Source organism: Chlorocebus sabaeus, chromosome 14 (genome assembly GCF_047675955.1).
Source record: "Chlorocebus sabaeus isolate Y175 chromosome 14, mChlSab1.0.hap1, whole genome shotgun sequence".
NCBI lineage: Eukaryota > Metazoa > Chordata > Mammalia > Primates > Cercopithecidae > Chlorocebus > Chlorocebus sabaeus.
The window spans coordinates 85,761,134-85,781,582 of record NC_132917.1 but is presented as its reverse complement, the minus strand read 5'-3'; the positions used below and the strand labels follow the sequence as shown (position 1 = coordinate 85,781,582).

The window sequence follows — 20,449 nt, the reverse complement described above, 5'->3', positions numbered from 1 at the left end:
CTTGGCTCTCCATTGACCCCTGGAGTCCGAGGGTCCCGCTACTTGCAGTCTGTCTATACCAGGCACTTTTCTCTTCTGCCCACCATGTCCTCTCTACCTGGAATGTTCACTCCCCATCCCAACCTGCCTCCACATCTACCTAAAACTCAGGGTCTCTTCCTCCACTCTGACCTCTTATCTACCTCCCACATGTTCAGTTGAGGGGGTCCTTACTCCATGCTCCCTTCCCATAGCACAGGACTTAACACCTGTAATTACCTTTTCTAAAAAAAGATAGTTGAGCCAGGCGCGGTTGCTCACGCCTGTAATCCCAGCACTTTGGGAGGCTGAGGCGGGTGGATCACGAGGTCAGGAGATTGAGACCAGCCTGGTTAACACCGTGAAACCCTGTCTCTACTAAAAATACAAAAAAATTAGCCAGGCATGGTGGCACATGCCTGTAGTCCCAGCTACTCAGGAGGCTAAGGCAGGAGAATCACTTGATTCTGGGAGACAGAGGTTGCAGTGAGCCAAGATCGTGCCATTGCACTCCAGCCTAGGCAACAGAGCGAGACTCCGTCTCAAAAAAAAAAAAAAGACAGTTGAAATTGCTTACTTTTTTTTTTTTTTTTTTTTTTTTTTGAGACGGAGTCTGGCTCTGTCACCCAGGCTGGAGTACAGTGGCGCAATCTCGGCTCATTGCAAGCTCCGCCTCCTGGGTTCACGTCATTCTCCTGCGTCAGCATCCCAAGTAGCTGGGACTACAGGCGCCCGCCACCACGTCCAGCTGATTTTTCTATTTTTAGTAGAGACGGGGTTTCACCGTGTTAGCCAGGATGATCTCGATCTCCTGACCTTGTGATCCACCCGCCTCAGCCTCCCAAAGTGCTGGGATTACAGGCGTGAGCCACCATGCCCAGCCTGCTTACTTATTTTTAAAGACAGGGTCTTCCTCCTTTACCCAGCTGGAGTGCAGTGGTGTGATCATAGCTCACTGTAGCCTTGAACTCCTGGGCTCAAGCAACCTGCCTCAGCCTCCCAAGTAGCTCAGACCACAGGCTTGTGCCAGCACACTCAACCTTTGTACATAACTTTATTTCCCCACTAGACTGTGAGTTCTTCAAAGAGAAAAATCTTGTTTTTTATCCCTGCTGCTCTAAAACCCAGCACCATGAGTGAACGTTGAATAAACTAATATGGATGCTAGACGATATGATATGAGATTCAGGTACAAAGTTACACTGTCCGCTTTACTCATAAGGCAATAACACATTGGGTCTGGAGAGATAAAAACAGTCAAAATAGTTCATCAGAGGCTGGGTGCAGTGTCTCACACCCATAATCCCAGCACTTTGGGAGGCCAAAGCAGGTGAATCACTTGAGGTCAGGAGTTCAAGACCAGCCTGGCCAACACGGTGAAATCCCCTCTCTACTAAAAATACAAAAATTAGCTGGGCACGTTGGCGGGCATCTGTAATCCCAACTACTTGGGAGGCTGAGGCAGGAGAATCCCTTGAACCCGGGAGGCAGAGGTTGCAGTGAGCACAGATCATACCACTGCACTCCAGCCTGGGTAATGGAGTAAGACTCGGTCTCAAAAAAAAAAAAAAAAAAAAAAATCATCAGAATACCCTAATGTGGGACATGAAAAAATGAGGATAGGTGACAGGTGTTTAATAAAAGCTAGTGTCTTTCCCAGTCTCCTGGTATTTCCCTAAGCCATACAGTTTAATTTACCAAGTAAGACCGACTTTCTATTCAGCTACAATCTCCTGGGACTCTTAGCAGGGCAGACTGGTCAGAGAAGAATGAGGAACCTAACCACACAATCCACTGGACACTCCTGGCTACTCTCAAGATTCACTGCAGCTCGGTACAGTGGCTCACGCCTGTAATCACAGCTACCTGAAGCTGAGGCAAGAGGATCCCTTCAGTCCAGAAGTTCAAGGTTGCAGTGAGCTACAAATCCCATCACTGTACTCCAGCCTGGTCAAAAGAGCAAGACTCTGTCTCTTAAAAAAAACAAAACAAAACAAAACAAAAAAAGGCCAGGCGCAGTGGCTCATGCCTGTAATCCCAGAACTTGGGAGGTTGAGTAGGGTGGATCACGAGGTCAGGAGTTCGAGATCAGCCTGGCCAACACAGTGAAACCCCATCTCTGCTAAAAATATAAAAATAAGCCGGGCATGGTGGCACGTGCCTGTAGTCCCAGCTACTCGGGAGGCTGAGGTGGGAGAATCGCTTGAACCCTGGAGGCGGAGGCTGCAGTGAGCCGAGACCATGCCATTGTACTCCAGTCTGGGTGACAGAGTGAGACTCCATCTCAAAAAAATAAAATAAAATAAAATTAATTAATTAAAAAAAAAATTCACTGCCAAGTAGAAATAAATTTGTTCATTAAACTAGTTTTGTTGTCCTGAAACAAAAATGACTTGTTCTTACCTTGTTTGGTGATCTGAAAAGTCTTCTTACTGCAAAGTACAACCGCCTGAAGCATCTCATGGGGAGACACATGTGCTTTGAAATTTCGAGGGTTCCAGAGCTTTCTCATCAGCTCTCCGAAACGCTGGACCAACAAGAACATGATATCCCCTGGAGGACGCTTAATGTTCTTATAATTGTCTTCTTCCAGAAAGTAGTTCCGGAGAGGAGGAACATTAGATAGAGCCTGAAAATCAAACACTCCGATTAACCCAAAGCCCCTTTGTAGGACCCCTTGAGCCAAGCTCTTCCAACTAAAGTTCTAACAGAATCTTGTGATGTGCCTGTGATGGCCTTAAAGAGCCAAAGTAAATCGACCCTTGGAGAATCCTACCCAGGCTCACATTACAGAAATATCATTAATGTTGAGTTTCATATGACCTACAGTTCTACAGACACTTTGCTGATGTGGATACCACAAAGAAGGTTAAAACAAAACAAAAAAACCCCACAGGTATTCAAATCTCTATCAACTTATTTAACAATTTCCTTTTGTTACTCTAATTATGCTGTGACAATACTTAAATTCATAAGGTAGAAAGGTAAAATCCAAATACCCTTTCCTTAATCATCCATTTTGGTTGAAGCAAAAATAACTACCTAGGAAACACAGTTCTCCCATCTCTCAACTCCACACTAAAATAATATGAAAATTATCTTAAAATTTGATGTTTTCCCATAATAAAACCATATAATTGTACATAAAAGTAAATATAGGGAGCTGTGAGGACGCAAAGGAGTAAGAATGATACAACGACCTTTGGGGACTTGGGGGAAAGAGTGTGAGGAGGGGTGGGGGATAAAAGACTACACATCGGGTACAGTATACACTGCTCGGGCTATGAGTGACCAAAATCTCAGAAATCACCACTAAATAACTTATTCATGTAACCAAAAACCACCTGTTCCACAAAAACCTATTGAAATTTTTTTTTATTTTTGGAGACAGAGTCTTGCTCCATCCCCCAGGCTGGAGTGCAGCGGCATGATTTCGGCTCACTGCAACCTCTGCCTCCAGGCTTCAAGCAATTCTCATGCCTGAGCCACCGTGCCCAGCCAAAATTTTTTTTAAAAAGTAAATATACTGTTATGATGGAAAATGGTCGGCCAGGCGAGGTGGCTCATGCCTGTGATCCCAGCACTTTGGGAGGCCGAGGCGGGAGGATCACCTGAGGTCAGGAGTTCAAGACCAGCCTGGCCAACATGGTGAAACCCCCTCTCTACCAAAAATACAAAAATTAGCCAGGCGTGGTGGCAGGTGCCTGTAATCCCTGCTGCTCGGGAGGCTGAGGCAAGAGAATCACTTGAACCCAGGAGGCAGAAGTTGCAGTTAGCCAAATGGCACCACTGCACTCCAGCCTGGACAACGACAGCAAAACTCCATCTCAAAAAAAAAAAAAAAGAAAAAGAAAAAGAGAAAATGGTCAAAAGGTTTAGGACAATAAAAGCAAATTGGATCTCATTAAGCAGAAAGATAAAAATTAGCCGTATTGGTTTCAGGAAGAAACACAGGCTCATTAGCCTGAGCTACAAAACTGGGAGGCAGGGTCTGGGTGTGGTGGTTCATGTCCACAATCCTAGCACTTTGGGAGGCCAAGGCGGGTGGATCATTTGAGGTCAGGAGTTTGAGACCTGCCAGGCCAACACGGTGAAACCCCGTCTCTACTAAAAATACAAAATTAGCTGGGCATGGTGGTGAGTGCCTGTAATTCCAGCCTCTCGGGAGGCTGAGGCAGGAGAATCACCCGGCGGGGGCAGAGGTTGCAGTAAGCCGAGATCGCTCCATTGCACTCCAGTCAGGGCAAAAAGAGCGAAATTCCATCTCAAAAAAGCAAAACAAAACTGGGAAGAGGAGGACCAAGCAGACCCTAAATAAAAATGCAGTATCCCCACAGGTCCTTCCTGACCAGCACTGTGCTTACCATGAACACACTTCTTCCTTAAACAAGGTCATCTATTCAGGGAGTCAGCTAGAAGGGTTTCTGCTAAATGGAATAAACTCAGGCATCTCTAAGGAAGACAATTCAAAACACAGAGAGCACTGGCCGGGTACAGTGGCTCATGCCTGTAATCCCAGCACTTTGGGAGGCTGAGGCGGGCAGATCACGAGGTCAGGAGATCAAGACCGTCTTGGGTAACATGGTGAAACCCCGTCTCTACTGAAAATACAAAAAATTAGCCGGGCGTGGTGGCGGGCACCTGTAGTCCCAGCTACTCGGGAGGCTGAGGCAGGAGAACGGCATGAACCCAGGAGGCAGAGCTTGCAGTGAGCCGAGATCGCGCCACTGCACTCCAGCCTGGGCGACAGAGCAAGACTCCATCTCAAAAACAACAACAACAACAAAAAAAAGAACACAGAGAGTACTTTAACCATAGAGGGGATTAGGAAAGCCCTGACAAGCTGAGCCCAGCTAAAGAAACAAGGATTTCCAACTTGTAGAATAATTACTTCAAAGAGAGATTTACTCTCAAAACAAGAGGATGCATAAAGTTTATCCTAATTCTCAGTTGTCTATCTTATGGAGAAATGTTGCACTCTGTTGCACTCTGGCTTCAGCAACAATACAAATAATATTGGACATCCTCAGAGAAGAATTATCCACCCTCCACATGGATGACCTGGTCCAGTCAACCCTATTTTAGCGGAAACATCATCACACAGGGTTTGTTCATCCATTTATTTTTATAAAGAGACGTTCCTACACGAACTAAAATTCATCAGAAAGCCAAGACTAACAGCTCTGACCAAATCCAAATTCTATCTGTCCATCCTATAAGTTTTCACTCAGCGGGGCACGGTGGCTTACACCTGTAATCCCAGTACTTTGGGAGGCCGAGGGGAGCGGATCACGAGGTCAGGAGATCGAGACCATCCTGGCTAACATGATGAAACCCCATCTCTACTAAAAATGCAAAAAATTAGCCAGGCGTAGTGGCACGTACCTGTAGTCCCAGCTACTTGGGAGGCTGAGGCAGGAGAATCGCCTGAACCTTGGGAGGCAGAGGTTGCAGTGAGCTGAGATTGCGCCACTGCATTCCAGCCTGGGAGACAGAGCAAGACTCCATCTCAAAAAAAATTAGTTTTCACGCAGCCATGAGAGGATTTAAAGGGAACAATCTGATGAAAAGTCTCTCTCTACCTAAGAATTTGACCTTTCCACAGACTAGGCATGACACCAAGAGCAGACACCAAATGTAAAAACTACGCCTTTACAGTTTTTTGTCCAATTCTTCATGACAAAAATATCACTTAGAAAAATTTAAAGGCCAAATAAGTACTAGCAGAAAACATTTGCAACATATCCAACAGAAAAGGGTATAACTTCATTATATATTTCTTAAAGCTCAGTAAGATGAACCAATAGGAAAGGAGTCTGTAAGGTGCAATAACTCAAGAAAAAAATATAAATAATCAACTTCAGAAGTGAAGCAAGTTTGGGTGCAGTGGCTCACACCAGTAATGCCTGTACTTCTCAAAGTCCTCAAAATTCTCCAACAGCCTCGAATTCCTGGGCTGACGGGATCCTCCACCTCAGCCTCCCAAACAGCTAGGACCACAGGCATGCACGCACCACCGTGCCCAGCTAATTTTTTTTTTTAAATAGAGACAGGGTCTTGCTATGTTGCCAGGCTGGTTTCAAACTACTGGCCTCAAGGGACCCTGCCACTTTGGCCTCCCCAAGAGTTGGGATTAGAGGCATGAGCCACCGTACCCAGCCCCTCACAATTTATACATTTTTCCCCCAGTAAGCCTGTGTTTACAATTATAATTTTTTAATCACTTTCTTGGTGAAGTAGAATTATTGTTTTCTTATTATACTTACCAACATTTAAAAATTGGCCGGGCATGGTGGCTCACACCTGTAATCCCAGCACTTTGGGAGGCTGAGGCAGGTGGATCATGAGGTCAGGAGTTCAAGACCAGCCTGGCCAAGATGGTGAAACCCTGTCTCTACTAGAACTACAAAAATCAGCCAGGCGCAGTGGCAGGCGCCTGTAATCCCAGTTACTCAGGAGGCTGAAGCAGGAGAATCGCCTGAACCCGTGCGGCAGAGGTTGCAGTGAGCTGAGATCCCGCCACTACACTCCAGCCTGGACAACAGACTGAGACTCCGTCTCAAAAAAAAAAAGAAGAGAAAAGAAAACAGGACAACTTTGGTTTTCTGTCTTTTCCATTTCAGGGTTATGGGCATATGGGCAAGAGAAAGTCATTGATCAGTCAGCATGACAAACATTTACACCATTTAAAAAAAAAAAATGCATCTGGCATGTTTCTTACTTGACACTGCAAGGCAACAGAGACTTGGTCCCGCATTCCCTGGAAGTTACAAAGGCCATGAGCCAGAGGCTTGAAAAAGCCTCACCATTTGACAGCAGCCCAGTGAGCAAAGGAATGCTCTGCCTGTTGCAGAACAATTACTCAAGTAGAGTCCTTAGCAAGACTTGGTATCTGAGGATCATCTGACTATACTCTATAAGAAGACAGTAATTTCTTTTTTGAGATGGAGGAGTTTCGCTCTTATTGCCCAGGTTGGAGTGCAATGGCATGATATCGGCTCACTGCAACCTCCACCTCCCAGGTTCAAGCGATTCTCCTGCCTCAGCCTCCCGAGTAGTTGGGATTACAGGCATGCACCACCACACCCAGCTAATTTTGTATTTTTAGTAGAGATGGGGTTTCTCCATGTTGGCCAAGTTGGTCTCGAACTCCTGACCTCAGGTGATCCTCCCACTTTGGCCTCCCAAAGTGCTGTGATTACAGGTATGAGCCACCACGCCCGGCCAAAGGCAGTAATTCCTTGGCCAGTATACATACTATTTCCTGTCCCTCTCTTTTTTATTTTTTCTTGAAACAGAGTCTCACTCTGTTCCCCAGGCTGGAGTGCAGTGGCACGATCTCAGGTCACTATAACCTCTGCCTGCCGGATTCAAGTTGATTCTCCCACCTCAGCCTGCCGAACAAGTGGGATTACAGGCTTGCACGACCATACCTGGCTAATTTTTGTAATTTTAGTAGAGACAGGGTTCCGCCATGTTGGCCAGGCTGGCTGGAACTCCTGACCTCAGGCAATCCACCTGCCTTGGCCTCCCAAAGTGCTGGGATTACAGGGGTGAGCCACTGTGCCCAGCCTTCTGGGTGTCCTTCTCTTCCTCAGTGTTCCCGTCTTGATCTTACCTGAAGAACAGCGTTGGCATAGTCATTGGCCTTTATGTTATTCAGTCCCACAATACCCGGCAGGTAAGTGGTACCATCATATGCCCGGGACAATTTGGCTTGCTTGTCCAAGTTTGCAATTTGCTGCTTTGTGAAAGTGGGCTTCAACACATACTGCAAAGCAAAAGAAAATGCTAAGTTGTTTAAGAGCTGAGTTCACAAGAAATGTCTACAAACAACAGCAATTTCTACAAAAACAAAGAACACTTTGGCCATGAACATCCCACCACACACAGAAAAAGTCCCAATCAGTAGGTGTAAAGATTGAAGTAACACAGGGTAGATCCTCTCCCATGGCTAATCTACAAGGGGATCTCTGTGTCTAACCCAAAATCACTGAATCCCAGGTCTTTTCATAGACCTCAGATCTGGTCAACTCATGAAAACTGACTGCTAGAAACTATTAAGTTCCTAAAGGCAGTCTAAGTCTCAGATAGAACCTCCCGGGAGCAGCACATGTACCTAGCTTTGGAGCAGGAGAGTTTCCTCCATTCTGGGTGAGACTGAGGATCTCCACGAGTCCCTGGTACTGGAAGAGCAGGATCAGACTCTTCTCAGGCAGAGTTACCAGAGTCATTATGTCACAGACTGGACAGAGGTCATCCCAAATTCACTTTGAAACACTGAATTGAGCCCAGTTTCTCCCTCTCTAAATACTGTCCATACTTTTTTTTTTTTAGACGGAGTTTCACTCTTGTTGCCCAGGCTGGAGTGCCATGGCACAATCTCGGTTCACTGCAACCTCCCGCTCCCAGATTCAAGCAATTCTCCCACCTCAGCCTCCCAAGTAGCTGGGATTACAGGCATGTGTCACCATGCCAGGGTAATTTTGTATTTTTAGTAGAAATGGGGTCTCGTCATGTTGGTCAGGCTGGTCTCAAACTCCTGACCTCAAATGACCCACCTGCCTCCGCCTCCCAAAGTGCTCAGATTACAGGCGTGAGCCTCCACACCCAGCCTGTCCGTAACTATTTTAATCTCAACTACTAATAATAGGCTTATAAAATTTTTACAAGTAGAAAAAGCAGTATTTCAAAGACTAAATACCACCATTTCCTTAAAAATAAACAGAACATGACCAACCTGGGCAACACAGTGAGACTCCATCTCTACAAAAAATTTTAAAAATTTATCTGGCCATGATGGTAATGCCTATAGTCCTAGCTACTTGGGAGGCTGAGGTGGGAGGCTGAGGTAGGAGGATCACTTGAACCCATGAGGTCGAGGCTGCAGTGAGCTGTGATGGTGCCACCACACTCCAGCCTGGGCGACAGAGCGAGACTCCGTCTAAAAAACAAAAACAAAACAGAGCACTTGGCACCATGAATATGCCCCAAGTGCTGAAAAGGAAAATAATAATCAAAAACCCAACACTAATCAAAGCCCATGCTCAGCACAATGAGTGTCTCTTGGTACAGGTCACAAACTAGAGCCCAGAGAGGAGACATCTGTGGCTGGATGCTCTGGTCCCATCATATGTTAAAAGCAGCCAGAAACTGGTGTGCAGCTTGGTAAATATTATCCTACACCAGGACCAATTCATATCCCTGCTTCAAAGTGTGGAAGAATAATTTCACAAAAACACTTTAAACCCCATCAGAATACACCCATATTTCTTCAGTCCTAGCCCTCAATGTTACAAGTAGAAATGACAGTTAAGTTATAGACTACAGGCTGCAATAATGAATTCTGACCTTACTCAGTTTCCCCAGTTCTTCCCAAAAGGGAAAGCAGCCTCTCAATGCCCAAAAGGACTGAGATTCTTCCCTGTCCTCAGATGGGGCAGTCCCCTGGGAGCCCTGGGATGGCTGGGATGGACCCCAAACCAACCCTCTTAAGACACACACCGTGATATCCTCCAATGAGGAATCGATGATCTCATAGTTGTCTGGAAGGCAGTAAAACTTGAGGGTATGGAGGTTGAGGAAAACATGGTGGCTAAATTGGACACTGTGAATGTAGGCGTGAGACTTCAAACCTCGGCCTGTAGGGAAGGGTGAAAGGCTGTAATAGAAGGGCAGATACTAGAAGGCGCAGATCAGGTTTGCTTTTCCTTTCATTATTTTCTACCAGAACACGTTAACATCCGCAAAAAACAAATATTATGTCATTCATAAAATGAATCCTCCACATGAAGTTCTCCCATAAAAAAATTAGCAAGAAAGACTAGCACATTAGTTACTTCTTTCTCTAGATGGCATAAGACATTGATTGGGGAAACAAATTTCACTACTTTTTGCATATATTTGTAAAATACATATCACATATAAAATACAGGTAATCTCTATATATATAACTATATATTCACAGTTTCCTATGTATATGAAACTAGAAATATCTATGCATATGTGTGTGCATAAATACACATATACATAAATATATACATATCCTATGACAGTCCATCGATCACTCAGTCCTGAATTTCCAAATGCCCATATTCAGGACAATGCTGTACCTATGTAACTTTTTTCATATTGCTACTCCTTTCTAGAATCTCTCTCCCCTAACCATTCAAACTCCTATGTCCTGCCAATTCAAGTCCCACCTCCACTCCTTCATGAACTCAACATCAACACTCCAGCTAACATGGATTTTTGCACATTTTAACTCCTACTGCACTTATTTTTACTCAGTGTCACAGTCCAGCAGTAATCTTTATGGTCTAACAGAACTCGCTGGTTGTTTCACATGTCAACCTTGACTCCTTAGAAGCTCCTAATAAGAGCAAAGAATATAGTTTTTATCTCTTTTTTTGAGACAGGGTCTTGCTATGTTAGCCAGGTGGATCTTGAACTCTTGGCTTTAAACAATTCTTCTCCTCAGCCTTCCAAAATGCTAGGATTACACGTGTAAGCCACTGTGCCCAGTTGTTTTTACCTCATTTGAATCCTCCACTGTACTATGTACATGGCATCTGCTTGGTGTGAATGAGTTGAAATGATACATTTTCAGAAAAAAAAAAAAAAAAAAGGTATAAAAAAAGTCCTTTGAGCTAAAGGATACTTCAAAAAAAAAAAAAAATTGTAGCCTGGGTAACATAGTAAGGCCTTGTCTCCACAAAAAAAATAAAATAAAATATTTAGCCAGATAGCGGGGTGCAATGGCTCACATCTGTAATCCCAGCACTTTGGGAGGTACAGGCAGTCACACTGCTTGAGCTCAGGAGTTTCAAGACTAGCCTGGGCAACAGAGTACAATCCCATCTTTTAAAAAAAAAATGTGGCTGTGCGCCATGGCTCACGCCTGTAATCCCAGCACTTTGGGAGGCCAAAAAGTGTGGATCACTTAAGGTCAGGAGTCCAAGACCAGCCTGGCCAATATGGTGAAACCCTGTCTCTACTAAAAAATACTAAAATTAGCCAGGTGTGGTGGTGCATGCCTCTAATCCCAGCTACTCGGGAGGGTGAGGCAGAAGAATCGCTTGAACTTGGGAGTCAGAGGCTGCAGTGAGCCAAGATCACATCACTGCACTGCAGCCTGGGTGACAGAGTGAGACTCCATCTCTTAAAAAAAAAAAAATTAGGCTGGGGGCAGTGGCTCATGCCTGTAATCCCAGCACTTTAGGAGGCCAAGACGGGTGGATTACCTGAGGCCAGGAGTTCGAGACCAGCCTGGCCAACATGGTGAAACCCCGTCTCTACTAAAAGTACAAAAATTAGCCAGACGTCATGGCGCATGCCTGTAATCTCAGCCACTCCAGAGGCTGAGGCAGGAAAATTGCTTGAACCCAGGAGGCGGAGGTTGCAGTGAGCCAACCTGGGCAACAAAGTGGGATTCTGTCTCAAAATGATTTTTAAAAATTAAAACTTAAAAAAATACATATATCAGAGATTCGGAGACTCTCAAACCCAGAGTCTTTGAGATTACAATCTTTCATATGACTAGCTCTTTCTCCCTTTCAGATATATCCAGGTTCTGATCAGTCAGAGAACCTCTTATTGGTTTTCTAAGAATATTTCAATTTCCTGGGAACAAATAGAAATTATTAGATATGATGCCTGAGAACAGTTTACTTTCTTTAAAAAAAAAAAAAAAGTCCCTCTGGAGCAGAACTGCAGCTAGCTTGAAAAACTTAGGTTTATAATTCCTAACATTCATTTACCTTGAAAGTACTTGCCACACACCAGACAGGCGTAAGCATTGATGTGTGAGAGGGAGATAGAACACAGTTTCTCAAAGTCAAAGTCCAGCACACTCCTAAGGAAACAAAACAGAAAAAAATAAATAGGATGGACACGTAGGAAGGCACTCAAATGAAGCAGTGTTGGCTCTATGACCCATGATACCACACAACATCCTTCAGAAAACAGTTCCCAACCATATATACACCATGGGGGACACTGATGATTCCTCACCTCCACCCGCCATGCTCCAAAGCACTGTTAAGGTGTCTCCACCAGACACACAATACCCAGGAGCCTCTCTCTCATTACTGTTTGTAACCAGTTCAGGACTTTTCATTGCAGTCACTTTCCCTAGAGGGAAAGCTACAAGTCAGACTAAGGTAAACAGTACCCCAACAGCATTCTGGAGGTGGAGAGCACATAAAAACGGTGAAAAAATCCTTGCATAAAAGAAAAACATATCATTTAAGCCCAGGACTTTGTGGCTACAGTGAGCTGTGATCCACCACTGCACTCCAGACTGGGATACAGAGTGGGATCTTCTCCTAAAAACAAATAATTTTTTAAAAATGTATTTTTATCCATAGAAACAAATGAAAAGCCTGAAGAATTTTAAAATACCTACACAAATAGACCTATCTATTCAAGTGCAAAGTGAGTACTGGGCAGTAAGGAACAAAAACCTTACCTCCACTGAATCCACAAAGAGATTTAGTTTCAAATAGTAACTCTTAATTAACTGATAATGATACCAAAAAGCTATGGTATCTAATTTATTAGAGGCCACTAGACAAAGTGGCTATTGACAATTAAATTTAAAATACAGCTGTCCCTCAGTAGCCACACGACACTGGTTCTAGGACACCTTCAGATACCAAAATTCGGAATGTTCAAGCCCCTTACAGTTGGCCCTTTGTATCTTCAGGTTCCATATTCTGATACTGAGGCTGACTGTAATTCAATTACATAAAATTTTAAATTCAGTTCTTCAATTGCAGGAGCCACTGCAGCCACAGGTAGCTCATGCCTACCATAATGAACAGCCCTTATAACTTTTTTGGTGTTTTTTTTTTGAGATAGGGTCTCACTTTATCATCCAGGCTGAAGTGCAGTGGCACAATCTCAGCTCACTGCAGCCTCAACCTCCTAGGTTCAAGCAATCCTCCTGCTTCAGCCCCCCAAGAAGCTGCGACTACAGGACTGCACCACCACACCTGGCTAATTTTTTGTGTTTTTTTTTGTAGAGATGAAGTTTTGCCACGTTGCCCAGGATGCTCAAACTCCTGAGCTCAAGCAATCTGCCTGCCTCAGCCTCCCAAAGTGCTGGGATTACAGGCACGAGCCAGAGAACTCAGTCATAACTTTTTTTTGTTAAGTTTTTTTAAAAGATGGGTCTCGTTGGCCGGGCACGGTGGCTCACGCCTGTAAACCCAGCACTTTGGGAGGCCAAGGCGAGTGGATCACCTGAGATCAGGAGTTCAAGACCAGCCTGGCCAACATGAAGAAACCTCATCTCTTCTAAAAGAAAATACAAAAATTAGCTGGGCATGGTGGCAGGCACCTGTAATCCCAGCTACTCAGGAAGCTGAGGCAGGAGAATCGCTTGACCCTGGAAGACAAAGGTTGCAGTAAGCCAAGATCATGCCATTGCCCTCCAGCCTGGGGTACAAAAGTGAAACTCCGTCTCAAAAAAAAAAAAAAAAAAAAAAAAAAAGATGGGTCTCGTTATGTTGACTAGGCTGGTCTCAAATTTCTGGCCTCAAGTGATCCTCCTGCCTTGGCCTGCCAAAGGGCTGAGATTACAGGTGTGGGCCACCACACCCAGCTCTTACAAGAGTAATTATATTATTGTAGAACATTCCCCTACAATATAGGTTGAAAAACATTCTATAGGCCACCTGGGAATCAGAGAAAAGAATGCTATGATGAGGTAAACTACCTCATCTTTCAAACAAATTTCTGTGTTTTTTTCTGCTGAATCCCAGGCACCCAAAAGAGTATCCAGTACATACTAGATACTCCATAAATATTTCAATGTGCTACTGTTATTTTAGGATACTATGCATCCTGTTATCCCAACATACAAATGCAAAATAAGCTAAAAGCTCTTTAACAACATGTGTTCTAGCACTTACGATCAAAGAATAAAGAGTAACATGGCAAGAAGCACAACTCTCTAGACAGGTTTAAATTTGGGGGGAAGGGGGAGGGATAGCATTAGGAGATATACCTAATGTAAATGACCAGTTAATGGGTGCAGTACACCAACATGGCATATGTATACATATGTAACAAACCTGCACACTGTGCACATGTACCCTAGAACTTAAAAGTATAATAAAAAATAAATAAATAAATAAATAAGCTAAAAAAAAAAAAGTAAAATTTGGGAAAGTGTTGTTGAATGTACAGTCAAAAAACTTTCTGCATAGATTCCATTGTTCTTGTGCTATCCTCAGCATCTCTGTCCTACTGACCTATTAATGGTGTCCAGGTATGGGCAGTGGCGGCTCCTCCGGTCCTCAGAATCCACTCGGCCATTCTTTGCTGAAAGGAAAATCATCACAGGCTTTGAAAATGGGAAACCTATACTCAGTGCCAACTAGCAGTACGAAAAGAAACAGAAATGGGAAAAACTAATCAAGATGAGTTCCTATTGTTTGGGTGGCAACATCGAAAAACAAGTCCACTAGCCGGGCGTCGTGGCTCACACCTATAATCCCAGCACTTTGGGAAGCCAAGATGGGCGGATCACCTTAGGTCAGGAGTTTGAGAACTAGTCTGGCCAACATGGTGAAACCCTATCTCTACTAAAACCACAAAAATTAGCCAGGCATGGTGGTGGGCGCCTGTAATCCCAGCTACTTGGGGGGTTGAGGCAGGAGAATCGCTTGAACCTGGGAGAAGGAGGTTGCAGGGGGCCGAGATCGTGCCACTACACTCCAGTCTGGGGACGAGCAAAACTCTGTCTCAAAAAAAAAGAAGCGAAAAAAGTCCACTAATAGAACAAGCCACAAACTAGGAGAATACATTTGGTATACATAAAATCAACACAAGATCTGTTTGCATTTTACGTAAAGAAATCCCATAAAGCATGAAAAATATGAAATGTCACAAGCACTAAAATAAACTAATTGTAATACAAATGTACTACTATATAGTTGTGTATTTGTTTTGTTTTGTTTTTTGAGACAGAGTCTCCCTCTGTCACCCAGGCTAGAGTGCAACAGCGCGATCTCGGCTCACGGCAACCTCCACCTCCCAGATTCAAGCAATTCTCCTGCCTCAGCCTCCCGAATAGCTGGGACTACAGGTGCATGCCACCACATCCAGCTAATTTTCATGCTTTTAGAAGAGATGGGGTTTCAACATGTTGGCCAGGCTGGTCTCGAACTCCTGACCTCGTGATCCACCTGCCTCGGCCTCCCAAAGTGCTGGGATTACAGGTGTGAGCCACCGCGCCCGGTCACAAATGTACTACATAATTTAAAGAGTGGCTGGGTGGGTGGCTCATACCTGTAATCCCAGCACTCTGGGAGGCAGATGCAGGCAGCTCACCTGAGGTCAGGAGTTCGAGGCCAGCCTGATCAATATAATGAAACTCCATTTCTACTAAAAATACAAAAATTAGCCAGGTGTGGTGGCATGCGCCTGTAATCCCAGCTGCTTGGGAGGCTGAGACAGGAGAATCACTTGAACCCGGGAGGCGGAGGTTGCAGTGAGCTGAAATCGTGCCATTGCACTCCAGCCTGGGTGACACAGTGAGACTTCACCTCAAAAAAAAAAAATAGAAAAATAGAAAAATAAATATTATACGGTTGAGATGAATACCGTCTTCATCAAAACAAGTCGAACAGCAAAACCATAGAGTCTGGATCCCTCCTCTTCTCCCCGCCAACCCCACCCCTCCCCTGCCAACCCCACCCCTCCCCCGCCAAACCCGGCGCAGGGACCTGGCGGAAGATTAGAGAGACAAGAAAAAAGAACGCGAAAAAAAGAGGCTCTCGCGCCTAGCCCGGCCCGGCCCCGCGCACCTCGCACCTCCCGCTCAGGTTCCGAGTCCTCATCGACCTCGCGCTCCCGCTTCACCCGCACAAACGGGACAACAGAAGCCTGGGCCTCGCGCACGCTCGCCGGCTCGACCTCTCGCTTCACGCGCACAGGGCTGCCCCGGGAGCTTGCCGCCTCAGGATCCCGCTCCCGATCTCGCTCCCGCTTGACGCGACCGGAGCTGCCCCGCGACTCGGACTCTCGCTTCCCGCGGGTGGAACCGCGAGACTCCCGCTTAGACCTGCCGGACATCGCCACTATCGGCAGTCTTCTAGCGCAGGCGCCAGGCACGCTCGAGCGCGCGGCACACGGCCAATCAGGAGAGGGGCTGGTAGCGAGCCCCGAACGCTCTACGAGTCGCCACTGGGGACAAATCACGCTGCAGGAAATTTGTGGGCGGTGCTGTTCCTGCAGCGGCTTCCCCGCCCCTGAGAACCTTCTGTGGGCCTACTGTCTTTTACAGTTTACTGACACAGGAACCTTTACTGGCGACAGTTTTCTGGATAAAAGTTGTCAGGCCGGGCGCGGTGGCTCACGCCTGTAATCCCAGCACTTTGGGAGGCCGAGGCGGGTGGATCACCTGAGGTCGGGAGTTCAAGACCAGCATGACCAACATGGAGAAACTCCATCTCTACTAAAAATACAAAATTAGCCAGACGTTATGGCGCATGCCTGTAATCCCAGCTACTTGGGAGGCTGAGGCAGGAGAATCGCTTGAACCCGGGAGGCGGAGGCGAAGGTTGCAGTGAGCCAAGATCGCGCCATTGCACTCCAGCCTAGGCAACAAGAGCGAAACTCCGTCTCAAAATGAAATAATAAAATAAAAGAAAAAGAAGCTGTCATTTGGCCCCAGATTTGTGCCTCAAAACCACCATCGCGAGGTCGTTTCCCACAGTCTCCTGGAGGCTGTCTCTTGGAGGCTGACAATCCTGCGCAGGAAAACTAGGCAACATTCCCAAATCATCCCCTTGACGGCCCTAATTCTACTGTTAGAGGGTTCTTGGTACCATGAAAACGCAAATGCCCAGTAGAAGCGGATTTACCATGAAGCTAATAAAGCTCTAACCTCAGGACCTGCCTTGAACTTGTTTGCTTGTTTGAACTGTTCCATTGAGGTATAATTGACATACAACAAACTACATGTTTAAAGTGTGGAATTTAGGCCAGGCGCTGTGGTTCACGCCTGTAATTCCAGCACTTTCGGAGGCCCAGGCGGGCGGATCACCTGAGTCAGGATTCGAGACCAGCCTGGCCAACATGGCGAAACCCCGTCTCTACTAAAAATACAGAAATTAGCTGCGGTGGCACGAGCCTGTTATCCCAGCTACTCAGGAGGCTGAGGCAGGAGAATCGCTTGAACCCGGGAGGCGGAGGTTGCAGTGAGCCGAGATCGCGCCATTGCACTCCAGCCTGGGCAACAAGAGTGAAACTCCGTCTTAGAATACAATACAACACAACACAACACAGCAATTTACTGAATTCTGACTTGAGGTATATGTCAGAGGCATTCGAACCAGACCAACTCCACTGAAGGTTAGGAAAATGAGGCTGGGACTTGACAGGCTGCATTCCTAGGAAGTTAAATATTCCTAGCCTCTAGATGTCTCCGGTTAAGGGAACAGAGAGATAATGTTTACTAAACAGATCCAGACTTGGGAGTGTCCTAATATCCTAATAACTGGAGAATACAGGCATTCCTAATTTTGCTTTAAAGATAATATTGCTTCTTGCAAAAAATAGTAATTAATAAAATTAATCCTTTATAACAAACCCTTGCAGCAGAGCACATCTCCCCATAATCTTTTTATCCTATATGTAAACAAGCATTGTAGCCAGGATGGACGCGTTCCTCCTCTTCCAGGAACGCCCTACTCTGTCTATGGAGTAGCTGTACTTTCATTACTTTATTTTGTTTTTTTTTGTTTGTTTGTTTTTTTTTTTTGAGACGGAGTCTCGCTCTGTCACCCATGCTGGAGTGCAGTGGTCGGATCTCAGCTCACTGCAAGCTCCGCCTCCTGGGTTTAGGCCATTCTCCTGCCTCAGCCTCCCGAGTAGCTGGGACTACAGGCGCCCACCACCTCGCCCAGCTAGCTTTTTTTTGTATTTTTTAGTAGAGACGGGGTTTCACCGTATTAGCCAGGATGGTCTCGATCTCCTGACCTCGTGATCCGCCCGTCTCGGCCTCCCAAAGTGCTGGGATTACAGGCTTGAGCCACCAAGCCCGGCCTATTTTGTATTTTTTTTGAGACAGTCTCACTTTGTCACCCAGGTTGGAGTGCAGTGGCGAGATCTCGGCTCACTGCAACCTCCGCCTCCTCGGTTCAAGTGATTCTCCTGCCTCAGACTCCTGAGTAGCTGGGATTACAGGCACCTGCCACCACACCCGGCTAATTTTTGTATTTTTAGTAGGCACAGAGTTTCACCATGTTGGCCAGGCTGGTCTCGGACTGCTGACCTCAAGTGATCCGCCTGCCTCCGCCTTCCAAAGTGCAGGGATTACAAGCATAAGCCACCGCACCTGGCTACTTTACTTTCTTAATAAACTTGCTTTTACTTTGCACTGCGGATTCACCCTGAATTCTTTCTTGCACGAGATCCAAGAACCCTCGGTTAGGGTCTGAATCCAGATCCTTTCCTGTAATATATACACCCATGAAGCCATCACCACAATCAAGAGAAGAGATCTGGGCCCAGCATGGTGGCTCACACCTATAATCCCAGCACTTTGGGAGGCCTGAGGCAGGAGGATCACTTGAGGTCAGGAGTTCAAGACTAGCCTTGGCAACAGAGAGAGACCACATCTCCACAAAAAAAATTTAAAAATTAGCTGAGCATGGTGGTGTGCTATTCAGGAGGCTGAGGCAGGAGGATTATTTGGGCCTGAGAGGAGTAGTGATTGCGCCACTACAATCCAACCTATGCGACAGAGATCCTGCCTCAAAAAAAAAAAAATTTTTTTTAAAGAATCTACCCAGCCCCAAAGATAACCTCTTCCTCCCAGAGAACCCCCACAAAAATCAACTGATCTCTCAGTCACTATAGATTAGTTTGCACTTCTTAGAGTCTTATATAAATGGAATCATACAGAGTCCCTGGCCTCTTTCACTGGGCATATTTACTTTATGATCCATCTATGTTGGTGAGCTACAGAGCTTCCCTTGGATTGCTCAGTAATACTCCATCATGTGGCTGGACCACCATTGGTCCCTGTTTTTTGTTTTGTTTTGTGTGTGTGTGTGTGTGTGTGTGTTTGAGATGGAGGTTGGACTGCAGTGGCTCGATCTCAGCTCACTGCAACCTCCGCCTCCCAGGTTCAAGCGATTCTCCTGCCTCAGCCTCCCAAGTAGTTGGGATTACAGGCGCTGGCCATCAAGCCCAGCGAATTTTTTGTATTTTTAGTAGAGACCGGGTTTCGTCATGTTGGCCAGGCTAGTCTCAAACTCCTGACCTCGTGATCCGACCGCCTGGGCCTCTGAAAGTGCTGGGATTACAGGCGTGAGCCACCGCACCCAGCTCTTTCTTTCTTTCTTTTTAAATGTATTTTTTTTCTCGTAGAGAGGATGTCTCACTGTGTTGCCCAGGCTGGTCTCAAATTTCTGGCTCCAGCGATACTCCCACTTCGGCATCCCAAAGTTTTGGAATTACAGGCATGAGCCACCACACCCAGCTGTTTGTCCCTGTCCTAATCATGAATTCCTGATTTTGACTTTTGTAAAAGGACTTGAGAATTTTACACGCTGTGACGTGAACCCAGTGGTCAGAAAAAAATAGAAAAAAAAAAAAAAAGGGCTGGGCGCAGTGGCTCATGCCTGCAATTCCAACACTTTGGGAGGCCGAGGCAGGCGGATCACCTAAGGTCCGGAGTTCGAGACCAGCCTGGCCAACATGGTGAAACCTCATCTCTACTAAAAATACAAAAATTAGTCGGGCCTGGAGGCACGTGCTACTCCGGAGGCTGAGGCAGGAGAATCGCTTGAATCCGGGAGGCGGAGGTTGCAGTGGGCCGAGATCGCGCCAATGCACTCCAGCCTGAGCAACAGAGTGAAGACTCCTTCTCAAAAAAAAAAAAAAGAAAAATAAGTAAACAAGAAAATAATACACCCGTAGGTCCCTCAAAAACCCTGGGTCATTCCGCGGGGACAGTTAAGCCGTCGACGCCGAGGGTACGAGGCAAGCCAGGCCAGGAGAGCCTTCGCGGAGCCTGGGCGCCGCTGTGTGCTCTGCCTGAGCATTTCAAGGCCTCACAATCTATTTGCGGTAGGTGCTCTAGGTGTTCCCATTTACTAATGAGGAAACTGAGGCATAGCAGGGTTACACGGTAAGCCAAAGTCACGCAGATGGTGATGGATTGCACAGTATCCTATTACCAGAAAGAAAGACAGGAAGGCACCGCCGTAAGCATCGAGTTGTGTTAATAGATGATTTGCATTTTGCTGAAGGTTCTGCTATCAGCTGTAAGCGAAGTCCTTGCTTCCTACCGATGTGTTACGAAAAAACAAAAACGAAGCAAAACCAAAAGCCCTCTAGAGGTTCGGGCGGTGGAAGTTAAGCATACTCTACTCCACCCGACCCGACTAGCCCCGAAAACTCCGCGCGCCGC

At 45.9% G+C, this 20,449-nt stretch overlaps 1 protein-coding gene across 3 annotated transcripts in view; it reads right to left on the bottom strand.

Moving 5' to 3' along the window:
• USP39 (ubiquitin specific peptidase 39) overlaps positions 1-20,449 on the bottom strand; it is a 56,856-nt gene that overhangs the window by 27,550 nt on the left and 8,857 nt on the right. For 2 of the 3 annotated variants that reach the window (XR_012095395.1, XM_007970009.3), the window contains exons 1-6: positions 15,834-16,158; positions 14,277-14,346; positions 11,778-11,872; positions 9,523-9,659; positions 7,637-7,789; positions 2,422-2,647 (exon numbers count right to left, since the gene is read on the bottom strand). Coding sequence is in view for 2 of the 3 variants with exons in the window: in XM_007970009.3 (XP_007968200.2) it covers positions 2,422-2,647; positions 7,637-7,789; positions 9,523-9,659; positions 11,778-11,872; positions 14,277-14,346; positions 15,834-16,101 (949 nt within the window). In the remaining variant the exon portion in view is untranslated. Of the gene's footprint in view, positions 1-2,421; positions 2,648-7,636; positions 7,790-9,522; positions 9,660-11,777; positions 11,873-14,276; positions 14,347-15,833; positions 16,159-20,449 lie in introns of those variants that run through there. The other variant, XM_073023136.1, reaches the window with a different exon arrangement.